The sequence below is a fragment of the Mus pahari genome, chromosome 14 (assembly GCF_900095145.1).
Source record: "Mus pahari chromosome 14, PAHARI_EIJ_v1.1, whole genome shotgun sequence".
Classification (NCBI taxonomy): domain Eukaryota; kingdom Metazoa; phylum Chordata; class Mammalia; order Rodentia; family Muridae; genus Mus; species Mus pahari.
This window is the reverse complement of record NC_034603.1, coordinates 85,575,775-85,587,259: the sequence shown is the minus strand read 5'-3', so window position 1 is coordinate 85,587,259 and position 11,485 is coordinate 85,575,775. Positions and strand designations below refer to the sequence as shown.

At 51.7% G+C, this 11,485-nt stretch overlaps 1 protein-coding gene across 1 annotated transcript in view; it reads right to left on the bottom strand.

Moving 5' to 3' along the window:
• Positions 1-1,446: 1,446 nt before the first annotated feature.
• Positions 1,447-11,485, bottom strand: part of C1qtnf1 (C1q and TNF related 1) — a 20,429-nt gene continuing 10,390 nt past the window's right edge. The window contains exons 2-4 of the mRNA XM_021213453.2: positions 6,900-7,058; positions 3,722-3,861; positions 1,447-2,483 (exon numbers count right to left, since the gene is read on the bottom strand). Coding sequence (XP_021069112.1) covers positions 1,933-2,483; positions 3,722-3,861; positions 6,900-7,054 — 846 coding nt within the window. The 5' untranslated portion in view covers positions 7,055-7,058 and the 3' untranslated portion in view covers positions 1,447-1,932. The remainder of the gene's footprint in view (positions 2,484-3,721; positions 3,862-6,899; positions 7,059-11,485) is intronic.

Here is an 11,485-nt window from a genome sequence, read left to right as displayed (position 1 = left end):
GGGGAGGAGCACTCTAGATGGGAAGAGCACTCTAGGTGTGGAGGAAGGAAGAAGGAGCACTCTAGATGGGGAGGAGGGAAGAAGGAGCACTCTAGGTGGGGAGGAGGGAAGAAGGAGCACTCTAGGTGGGGAGGAGGGAAGAAGGAGCACTCTAGGTGGGGAGGAGCACTCTAGATGGGAAGAGCACTCTAGATGTGGAGGAAGGAAGAAGGAGCACTCTAGATGGGGAGGAGGAAAGAAGGAGCACTCTAGATGGGGAGGAGGGAAGAAGGAGCACTCTAGATGGGGAGGAGGGAAGAAAGAGCACTCTATCCAATGAGTAAACAAAAACCGCCAGCTTGCTGTGAATCACCATGGCAAGTTTAATGTAATCTGGAAAAAGCAGGGTGGAGCACGGGAGGCAGCAGCCTCTGCTGTAGGCATTCCCACGAAAGTGGCTTGGAGAGTCTGACCAGCAGAAGCCCCTTCGGAGGTGGCATAGGCACACATTGAGCTCCAGAAGGAGAAGAGAGGGATCCTAACCAAGGGCCACCAGGAAGCAGCAAGCAAGGCCTCGTTGACACAAAGCAGATATCCAGTGACCCAGGCCCTGGGGATCAATGTGGGGTGAGATGGGGAAAGAACACAGATTCTCTGCAATCAGAGAATCAGACCTGAGGCCATCCCTGAGTCTGAGCTAGCGGCAGGATAGCCTGTGTCCTCTTCTACTACTTGGGGTTGACCTGGAAATAGGTAGATTTTTATAGCTCTACCCCAGCTCTGGGACCCAAAGGAAGTCCCTGTCACGTGTCCATAGGCTGTCTAGGGCTGTGTCAGGGCTGGACGGGCCTATCAGACTCATCAGCTCCAGCAGGTTAAAGCATCAAGTACCCAGACAGGATGCTGAACTGGGAAGGAAGCAGGACACTAGGGATGGTGAAAGGCAGTTTGGGAACCCAAATCCCAGCCCTGGTCCTTCCATGGTTAATTCACCAGGAAGGAGGAAGGGGAACTGATGCCCCAACAGGCAAGAGAGCCCGCCCACCTTGGGTTCCAGAGCCTTGGGAAAGTGGAGCAGAGCAGAGAGGTACTGGGACATAGTAGGAGCTTTATTTCTTACAAAGGAAGCTGCAGGGGTCCCTGAGGTCCCCAGCCACCCCTAGCCCTTTCACTAGTGTGGCTCAGAAAGACTGACTAGCCCCTGGGCAAGGCTATAGCATGTCAACAGAGCCCAGAGGTCAGTCCTGCTGTCCCCAGGAAAGCTCATACATGGTCTAGAGCTAAGTCAGATGTGGTCTCCAAACCCACAAACTGCAGCTACTCTGTCGCCATTCATGCTTTTCCCGTGCCTCAGTTTCCCTAGTACAAACAGCTCTCTCTCTCTCTCTCTCTCTCTCTCTCTCTCTCTCTCTCTCCCCCCCCCCCCCCCCCCCCCCCCCCCCCCCCCCCCATCCCTCCCTCCAGCTGGCTGGAAAGCTAAAACTAACACCACCTTTCTTTCTCTTTTCTGCTTGACTTCATTCCTAAGAAACCCATGATATTTGCTTACTCGCGTCCAGGAATGGGAACACACAGGGGCTGTGCTCTGGAACACCCTGTGGCCACGGGACAACACAGCACAGGGTCGTCTAAGGCTGTGTACACAGAAGGAGCTGGAGGCCCCCCCCCCAATGTCCTCACAGGCTCCCCGCCCAATGATTTCATTTGCCGGCAGGTTCTCTGCTTAGAGTAGCAGCCAGATCTGGGACCGAACCGTCCTTTGGGATTCCCAGCGGCCAAAGGCATCTTGTCAAAAGCCAAAACTTTGGAAATCAAGGCCAAGGAAGCCAGGATGGAGTGGAGAGACGATGGGGTCAGCCCGGGGCAGGACTCCAGTGTCTGTAGAATGTAGGGACAGGTCAGGGTGCCAGGCAAGGAGGCCAGCAGTCCGTGGAAGCTCCACAGGAGTGTCCGCTAGGGCTCAGAGGCCGGTTTGACCAGGTAGCCACTGAAGGTGATGTAGGTGTCGAACTCGTCACTGAAAATGGCGTTCTCACGCTCGCCCTTGAAGAGACGCACCCAGACCTCATCCTCCTCCCTCAGCTCCATCATCAGGCTCTGACTCTGCATGATGCTGCGGTCGCTCACCTGCGCGTACAGGATCACCACCTCCTCCTCGTTCTTCATGATGTGCAGGTACGTCTCCTTCTGGTTCCAAGTGTGTACGTTGAGGCTGAAGAAGTAGATGCCCGGCACGTAGCAGTAGAACTTCCCAGTGAACATGTTGAAGTGTTTGTAGAGGTTCACGAACTCTGTGTCGAAGACCACGGGCTGGAAGTAGTCGTTACTGTGCAGAGCCTTCTTCCGGCCCACGGAGAAGGCTGCGTACTGGCTCTTGCAGTGGTTCCCAGGGGCTCCAATGGATCCCTTCTGCCCTTTGGGGCCAACATGGCCCCTGGGACCCGTAGAACCTATTTTGCCATACTTCCCCTGGAGGCCTCGATCCCCTCGGTCACCTTTCTCGCCTAAGAGACAACAAAAAGATACGCAGTTCCAAGGGAGGCCAGCCTGCCGTCTAACTCCACATCCCAGCATCCTCTCTGGCATCCCTTAGCAGGAGGTTCATGTCATTAGTGGTGATAACTTTTTCACTGTCAACAGTTGGCCTGTGTGCATCCAGAGGGCACACTTTCTCAGTTTCTTTCTGGAAAGTCCTGGCAGAGTTAAAGGAGCATATGGGTTTGTCTGCAAGCAGCAGGCCAGGCCTGGGCTCACTCTTGAGTTAATGGACTGCAGATGTCAGGACTCAGTGAGGGGGAGGGGGGCCTAGGTTGCAAGCATTCCCCGGGGTTATGTGACGTTATCTAGACAGCACAGCATTTCAGAGAAATGGCTTAGGTGTTGCGTCAAAACAAAGACCTTGAAGGTCTGCATGTCCTGTGCAAACAGGGATGGGCAGAATTCCTGAGGCCTCTCTTCATGTATGTGTGGTAGTGTGTATGTGTCACACATGTGAAGGCCACTTGGAGAGGCCAGAGAGGATGTGTGTGTCCTCTTTTCTCTCCCCTCAGCTTTTGGCATACATAAGCTCTCCCAATAAATCTTATTGCTTCAGGAAGCCTGACTCGGGCTGGAAAGACGGCTCAGTGGTTAAGAGCACTGGCTGCTCTTCCAGAGGTCCTGAGTTCAATTCTCAGCAACTACAAGGTGGCTCATAACCATCTGTATGTAATGAGATTTGGTGACCTCTTCTGGTCTGCAAACATACATGCAGGCAGAATGCTTTATGCATAATAATAAATCTTAGAAAGGAAGGAAGGAAGGAAAGAAGGAAGGAAGGAAGAGAGAGAGGGGGAGAGAGAAGAGGAGAGAGAGAGAGAGAGAGAGAGAGAGAGAGAGAGAGAGAGAGAGAGAGAGAGAGGAAAACCTGACTCTAGAGTCTACCTGACCAGCCCCTCCCCCTGCTGGTTACAGGGGTTACAGGCACACATACCTAGCTTTTCGGTGGGTGCTAGGAATTTGAACTCGGGCCTCCTGCTTTGTTCTAACCCACTGAGTCACCTCTAAGGTTCTTCTTCTGCTCGTGGAACAGGGTCACAGCTCAAAAATCAAAATGTCTTCCATCCCTCCAGATGACACCCACCTCTGCTCTATGGTAGTGACCCCCTATTCCTGCCCAGTCCTGCCCAGCAATGTCTCCCTCTCCATGTCTATAAAGCAGCCTTGGGGAACAGGACCCCAAACCATTTCCGAAGCCTCTCACCTTTCAGGATGGTGATGTTGATCTGGGGTGGGGGGATTGTCTTGTATACAGGAGTGCTGGGGTCACAGCATCGGTAGCACCGGGAAGTGGGGAGGTCCTCACCCTGGCTGGGGCTATACTTCTCTCGTGTTTCTTCAGGCCTGGGGGAATAAGCCAACATAGAGTCGTGATTTGTGTTGTACTGGGAACTCTCTCCTGCTGCTGTGGACACATGGCCTGCCTCACCTTGCTCTCCTTCCCCTAGAAGTGCAAGCTCTGTTTAACATAGGCGTGGGGGAAGATTCTGAGATCCCAACTCAAACTGCAGACAGCTATCCACACACACACACACACACACACACACACACACACACACACACACACCTCTATTGGTTGTAATATATCCAAAGCAAAGATAACACAAATGCCAATGCCAATGACCTCAGGGCTTAGATGGCGAAGCCACTCCCTCAATACAGGGTCTTTCGGTGGTAAAGGACTGGGCTATGGCTCTAGAACACATCTACCAGCAAGTCATTTTAAAGTCTCCATTCAATTCCTCGTTGGGTGCCTCTGGGCTACAGCTGCTGCTGGATGGTAGTGGCTCTACACTGCCACCTCATGGCCATGTGCAACATTGCACCTTGCTCTCCTCCCAGAGGCTCCACAGCACACAGAGGAATCGAAGTAAGCCAGCCATCCCCTCTCTAACTCAGATCCAGTCTACCCCCAGACCATCGGGAACACGGACCCACATATGCCCTGAGTCCAATCATATGAAAACCCAGTTCCTGGAGAAAGACACTCACTCACTCACTTAACCTCTCTCCTAAGCTTCAGACCTCTTGCAGGAAGTCCCCATTACCCCACCCCCATTCAACAGGTTCCACGGGTGTCTTGCGTCCAGAATTGAAGGTCTCATAATAACCCTTGGACTCTGAAACCTATTGTCGCCACATGTTTTTTCCAATACATTCTAGTGATCAGAATGGAGCCTTCTGCCCCCCCTCCCTCCATATCCAGCAAGTCCTGGGGAGTGAACCCCTACCCCAGGACCATCCTGGGACCTTACCATCTCTAATGCACCATGTGGACAGCAGTCCTAGAGCTTGTCTCTCCTCCAGCAATGCATTCTCGGATGCTTCCCTCCACAGTTCCTTCTGGAAACCTCTTGAATACAAACCTCTCCTGTAAGACTCACTATCCCCTCCAGAATGAAGACTGCACGAGAGGGTCTCCCTCACACTCAGCTGCCTCACGTTCAGGTTTAAAACTTCCCATACCCAGAGCCTTGTGCATGCCTCTCCCTAGAAAATATCTTCCACGGCCTTAGGTCTGTATACCACTGAGGGTCACAGACATGAAGGCAAGCTCCCACCACCCGGAACCACCCTCCCTCCTGCACTACCCACCTACCTCAGCCTATAGCATTCTGCCTTTCTCTCCCACACCCAGGAGGACCCCGGTACAGAGCTGTGGATGCAGCTGTACTCTGGAGCCAGTACCGTTTCCTGTGTGCTGTCCCCCTGTGGCCTTGGAGTGTCTAGAAACCAAGGTCTGTCCTCCATGTGCTTTTCTAGGACCCAGGAGACAGCCTGATTGACAGTGGCTACTTAATGTTTGCTGAACGAAAACAGAGAAGAGGAAGAAGAAACAAAGGATTTGGGGTTTTTGGCACCAAATTCTGCCTGGACACTTGGGTGTTAAATTGAGCCAATGGGCAGGAAAGCCCAAGTCAGCATAGGGCCTTGTGCATGCCTCTCATTTGAAGACCCTACAAAATATTTCCCACAGTCTTGGGTCTGCTGAGGACCACATGTATGAAGGCGAGGGATTGCCATCCTCAAATCCTTTATAACTTTTCCAGAGAAACTGATACCTGGCCTGCCGGTCCATCCTTACCAGCTCGTTCCTAGCTTGGTACGCAGACAAAAAGGGAGAGAGGCCACAATGAAGGTGTGGAATTTTCCAAGATGGCTTCTCCCTCACCCTCTTGACTTGAGACAAAAACCTGGCAGCTTAAAACAAAGGTTTTGTTGTCTTGGTATTCAAACCAGCAGGCTTCTGTTGTTGGACTCGCTCAACAAGCTCAAGGCCAGATCAGGACATGCTGCCTTACAGTTCCAGGCCAGTCAGCTGCCCCAGCCCTTGAGAAGAGACTGGATTTGTTGGCTTTCTGGGTTCTCCCTGTGCTTTCCATAGGGTCTCTTTTGGTTTTTCGAGACAGGGTTTCTCTGTGTAGCCCTGGCTATCCTAGAACTCACTCTGTAGACCAGGCTGGCCTCGAACTCAGAAATCCACCTGCCTCTACCTCCCAAGTGCTGGGATTAAAGGCATGCGCCACCACGCCCAGCTCATAAGGTCTTTTCTTGGTGTGTCTGCTCCATGTGTGTGTTTCCTCGCTCGCCAACAAACGCCTTTCTTCAGCTGTTGCGGCTGTCTGTGACGTTTGAGTCTTCTTCCTCTGAGGCCCCTTGTGCTTGAGATTCTTCCTGGTTTTTTTGTTTTTTTAATTCGTTAACTGGCAGAGGAAATGAGCCTGAGCGAGCCTTCTAGATAGACTGTATCACCATCTTTTTAAATGAGTAAGTTGCTTGAGGCCTCTTGTCCCTGCCTCCTCCCTATGTGCATTCCCAGAGCCCTGGCACTTATTCTTGGGAGGCCAAGCTAAAGGTGAAGGTAGAGCAGGTGCTCTCTCAGGACAGAAATGTAAAGTTCTCGTAGACCCAGCTGCCCTTGTCGGGATGAGACGGACCTGCCATCTTCATAATCAGACAAGATGCTCAAGTCGCAGACCTCCAGGGTCAGCCCCCCTAGGGCTCCCTCTCAGGTGCTCAAGTCTCAGACCTCCAGGGTCAGCTCCCCTAGGGCTCCCTCTCAGATGCTCAAGTCGCAGACCTCCAGGGTCAGCCTCCCTAGGGCTACCTCTCAGATGCTCAAGTCGCAGACCTCCAGGGTCAGCCTCCCTAGGGCTCCCTCTCAGGTGCTCAAGTCTCAGACCTCCAGGGTCAGCCCCCCTAGGGCTCCCTCTCAGATGCTCAAGTCGCAGACCTCCAGGGTCAGCCCCCCTAGGGCTCCCTCTTAGCTCCCTCTTTGCCTTTTGCAGCTCAAAGCAACCACATCTGGAGCACCCCAAACCTCACACGCTTGACCTGGTCAGATGGAGAACCCCCACTAGCGTACTACCTCAATCTCTTACCTCGTCACATGATCCAGAGGAGATGGCAGCTCCTCTGTCTCTTCCCACCCCTGTTGTTCCTCCTGAACGCGCGGCACAAGGCTCAGGACAGGGCCCCAGGTGATGGCCAGCAGCAGGCAGCACCCCAGCATGAATCCCTGTGCACAGGAGCCCATCTTCCTGCCGAAACACAAGAAGAGAGCATGGGTTAGGAAGGGATTCTACAGATTAACAGCCAACAGTGAGAGCTGTCTGCCTGCCCGACCCCACATCTCACACCCACACCCACACCCACACACACACCCACACACACACACACCTGGACAAGAGCTGTTAAATCACCGACCAAAGGGTCATCTGCACCAGTCTCTCAGGAAGGAGAGCCTGTCGCCTGCTGACACCCATCAATGAGCAAAACCAATTCCAGTAGAGTTGGGCAACCAACCCTCTCTAGACGGGCTGGTGGGCAGAAACTGGCAACAGCTGTTTTCTACCACCAGGAGGCGCTGAGCGAGCGTCCGTTTGCACTTAATTTAGGCACCATCATCCATCCAACTCAATCCTGGTTCACAGCCCCCAGCTTTCAGGCAAAAGCTTAGGTAGGACAGACCCCTTCTCTTCCAATATGGAGCCTGTCCTTCAAGCCCCTTCTCGATCCCAGTGTTCCCCCACCACTAGAAAGTGCAGGTGTGTGTGTGTGCGTGTGCTGTTAAGTACTTGTTTAAATTCTCTGCCCTATCTACCTGTCATCTCTAAGCTCCTGGCCTAGGGCAAGCAGAGTCTGTCCCTCTTTCCCTATGGCTACACACCTCAGTCTATGGTCCAGCCCTTGGCTTCTCAAACCTAGGACTCCCCTTAAACTTCAGCTTCTCGGTCAGCTGGCCAGGGCAGGGCCTCCGGGCTCTGTGTTTTCAACACACCCTGGTGCTGCCAAGGGTCGGCTGACAGTGCTTTGCGTGCCACCTCCTGGCCACACCCCCAAGCCTTGGCACCTGTCAGCAGCGCTGCATTCCTGCCCTGCAGCCCGGAGCACCTTCGTCCTGTTTGGACTGATAAGCAGTTAACAGGCCCTGCGGCGGCACCAGGCGCCCGGCTGAGATTCTGTACATCCTTCCAATTAATTTTCCGGGCCCATGAGGTAGGGGTAGATATGAGAATATGTCCTCATTAATCACTTCTATCCCACCCAGGCCTCGTGTGATCCCAGGGCCAATCTTTCTGGGAGACAATATTCATTCATTAGTATGCCGTTTGTAAATGAGAACAGAGGGGACTGGGATGTGCTCTCGGTGGTTAAGCACTAGCCTTGCAGGCACAAAGACATGAGTTCCACTCCTAGAATCCACACACTAAATAAAAAGGAGTAAAAGCCAGGTATGGTGGCCTGTGCTTACAGTCCAGGATCATAAGTGCATTGACAAGCAGACAGATGCCTGGGGCTCACTGGCCAGCCAGATTTGCTTAAGTTTGTGAGCCCCAGCCAATGGGAGACCCTGTCTCAAAAAGCAAGGCAGATGGCACCTGAGGAACAACTGAGTTTGTCCTTTGGCCTCTATACATTCCCATGCCCACTCACAGAAGTGTTCCTATAAACATCTGAACATGCATAGCACACACATGCACATGCATGCTCATGTACATCATGCATACAAACAGCACACATATGCACATGCACACACATGTGCACAGCATGCACATGCACACACATGTGCACAGCACATGCATGCATATGCATGACACACACATGCACATTACACACATGCACAGCACAGCACACACATGCACAGCATGCATATGCACTACACATGCATAGTACATACATGCACATGCATGGCACATGTGCACATGCACAGCACATACATGTACAGCACCCATATGCATGCACATGCACGCACATGCATAATACACATAAGCACTTGCACAGCATATAAATACACAACATGTATATGCACCACACACACATGCACAGCACACACATGCATGCACATGCACACACAATGAGAAGACAGAGGGAGGGAACTGGAACTGCTTGCTTAGACCCTTCTCCTAGGTGTCTGGCTACACTGGAGCACAAACAAGAACAAACTAAACTCAGATGAACCAGCCCAAATTATCCAAACAAGACCCACTTCATGCCATGCTCTGTCTCCTTCTCCCAGACACCTCCTCAACCTGACCCGGGAAAACCCTCCTCTGTGGTAATTTTATATGTCAGGTTGTCTCCAGTCATGGAGACTTTTGCTTGGCCCTCCAGACTCTCCCTGCCAGATACGGATGTCCCTGCAAGCGTCCTGCAGTAGCCTGGACTTCACTAATACTCAACAAATATTTATCCAGCTAAGTTCCCTCGATCTGTTTATTTCTCTGTTTCTGTATTTCCTGTTTTCCCCTGGTACCTTCATAATTATCCTCCTGCTCCCTCTAAGTGTTAAGCTTGCATCAGGCAAAAGGAAGTTTTTCTTTTCTTTAAACCTGGGTCTGTTTGGGTTTGGTTTTTCCATTTTTCTGCCTCACTGTGTAGCCCAGGTTGGCTTCAAACTCTTGATCCTCCTGCCTCAGGTTCCTAAGTGCTGGCAGTGTAGGTATGCACTGCCATATGAGGTTTAAATAAGATTTTCTATTAATCTGAATATATATACATGTATATTTATTTATAAGTGATATATGTATCTATCAAAATCTATGTATGTTTTGGGGCCATGTGAATGCTACCTTTGACTGTCCTACCCCATAGGTTCTTGGTCTTGACTTTGCTGACATCTGAAGCTGATAGTCCCCTCATGTTGGACCCTTGTCCTGTACATCTGAAGGTGCTTTGTAGGATCCCGGCCTCTACCCATAAATCTTGTTAACATCCTCCTCAGTTGGTAACAACCAATGACTCCAGAAACTGCCCTATGTCTGTCCCCTCGGGGGCAAAATTACCTGCAGCCAGGAACCAGTGCTAGGGCTGCCATGACAGGTTGATGTGTCTCTTTCCAAGCCAGAAAAGGAGATTTTTAAACATGTTTGTCAGAAAATAGGGTGACCAGAGCTGGGCTAGGACATGATGGGGTAACAGCCCTCCCCTCAAAGTAGACGGCTTTTGCTGATGGCAGTGTGGTGAATGCACACACTCACACACACACACACACACACACACACACACACACACACTTGTACACTCAGCCTCTTTTGCAAATTCACATCAAGTCAAGATTGAAATACTCCCCTCCCCCATACCGTCTTTTTTTTTTTTTTTTTTTTTTGAGACAGGGTTTCTCTGTATAGCCCTGGCTGTCCTGAAACTCACTTTGTAGACCAGGCTGGTCTTGAACTCAGAAATCTGCCTGCCTCTGCCTCCCAAGTGCTGTGATTAAACCATACCGTCTTAACAATCATTTAACGAAACCCTATGGCAAAGTCAGCTTCAGGATTCTTGTAGTCACTTTTGGAAAAAGCAGTATTGCCCAACACCTAGTCAAAGGTGGCCACAGATCATCTCTCCGTTCCTAGCACAGAGGGCTCTCCCTGCAAAGGAAGAAGCTTGCTTGCTGTGAGGCTCCGCACAGGGAGATAGGTCCAGAGAAGGCCAGGTCCCAATCAAGGATGACACCACCATCCCCAGTCCATACTCATCTATCTGTGTTAGATCTCAAACCTGCGACAAGTACAAAAAGGCCAGACTGCCTATTTAACATTTCAAAGCAGACCTGGCTGCAGGTTCTCCCAGCATCCCTCAGTCCCTACCTGTAGCCCCAGGGGCTGGGCTACCCCCCCCCCAAACCCTCCTTTTCTATATAATCCAACCATTGGGGTTGCCTGGTCTTTGACTCTCTTTGACAGTCTCTTGGCCCAGGCTGCCCCTCTTGTTCGGTAGCTGCTCTCCGCCCCCTCCCCCATCTGCTCACATGGCTCAGGGTCACATCCACTCTGGACTCACCCAGATGTTCCCGCCTCTGGCTATACTCTCCATTTTATCTACAATAAACTTTCCCCTCCACCACGCCCAGGGACAGCCATGTCTTTCTCCTTTGTATTTCTTTCATTTGGTACGGCCTGTCTCTGGGCTGTTGCAGTAACAGTCACTGAGGCCAACCCCAGCCTGACCCATCCCTGTTCTCTGTTGAGGAGAGCTGACTTCCACAGGAAACTTATCTTATTTCTTCCTCCATGTCCCACAGACAGAACCCAGCATCCTCCCTCGGCCCACCCTACCCGCTTCCACCCAACCTTCACCCCAGAAAGCAGGAATCCCCCTTTGCAGGAGAGGAAGGCAGAGGAGTAACTCACGGGGTCTGGAGGAGAGCGGGCACGTGAGGGAACTTCCTGGCTGGGACTTTTTGTCCCTTCCCAGACCTCATGTGGTGGGTCCTTTACTGGAAAACAGTATTCATCCACAAGCCCAGTTTCCTTATGTTCCTTTAAAGTCTGCCCTATTGTTTTCTGGCTCTGTGTGTGTGTGTGTGTGTGTGTGTGTGTGTGTGTGTGTGTGTGTGTGTGTGTGTGTGTGTGTGCAGCATCATTACACTGTTTTCTCCTGTAATCCTCACAGGGTACACAGCTGTTCAGAGAGGCAAGAAGCCTGTAATCTCCTCGAGTAGCCAGGAGTCTTGGAAGGCGAGTTG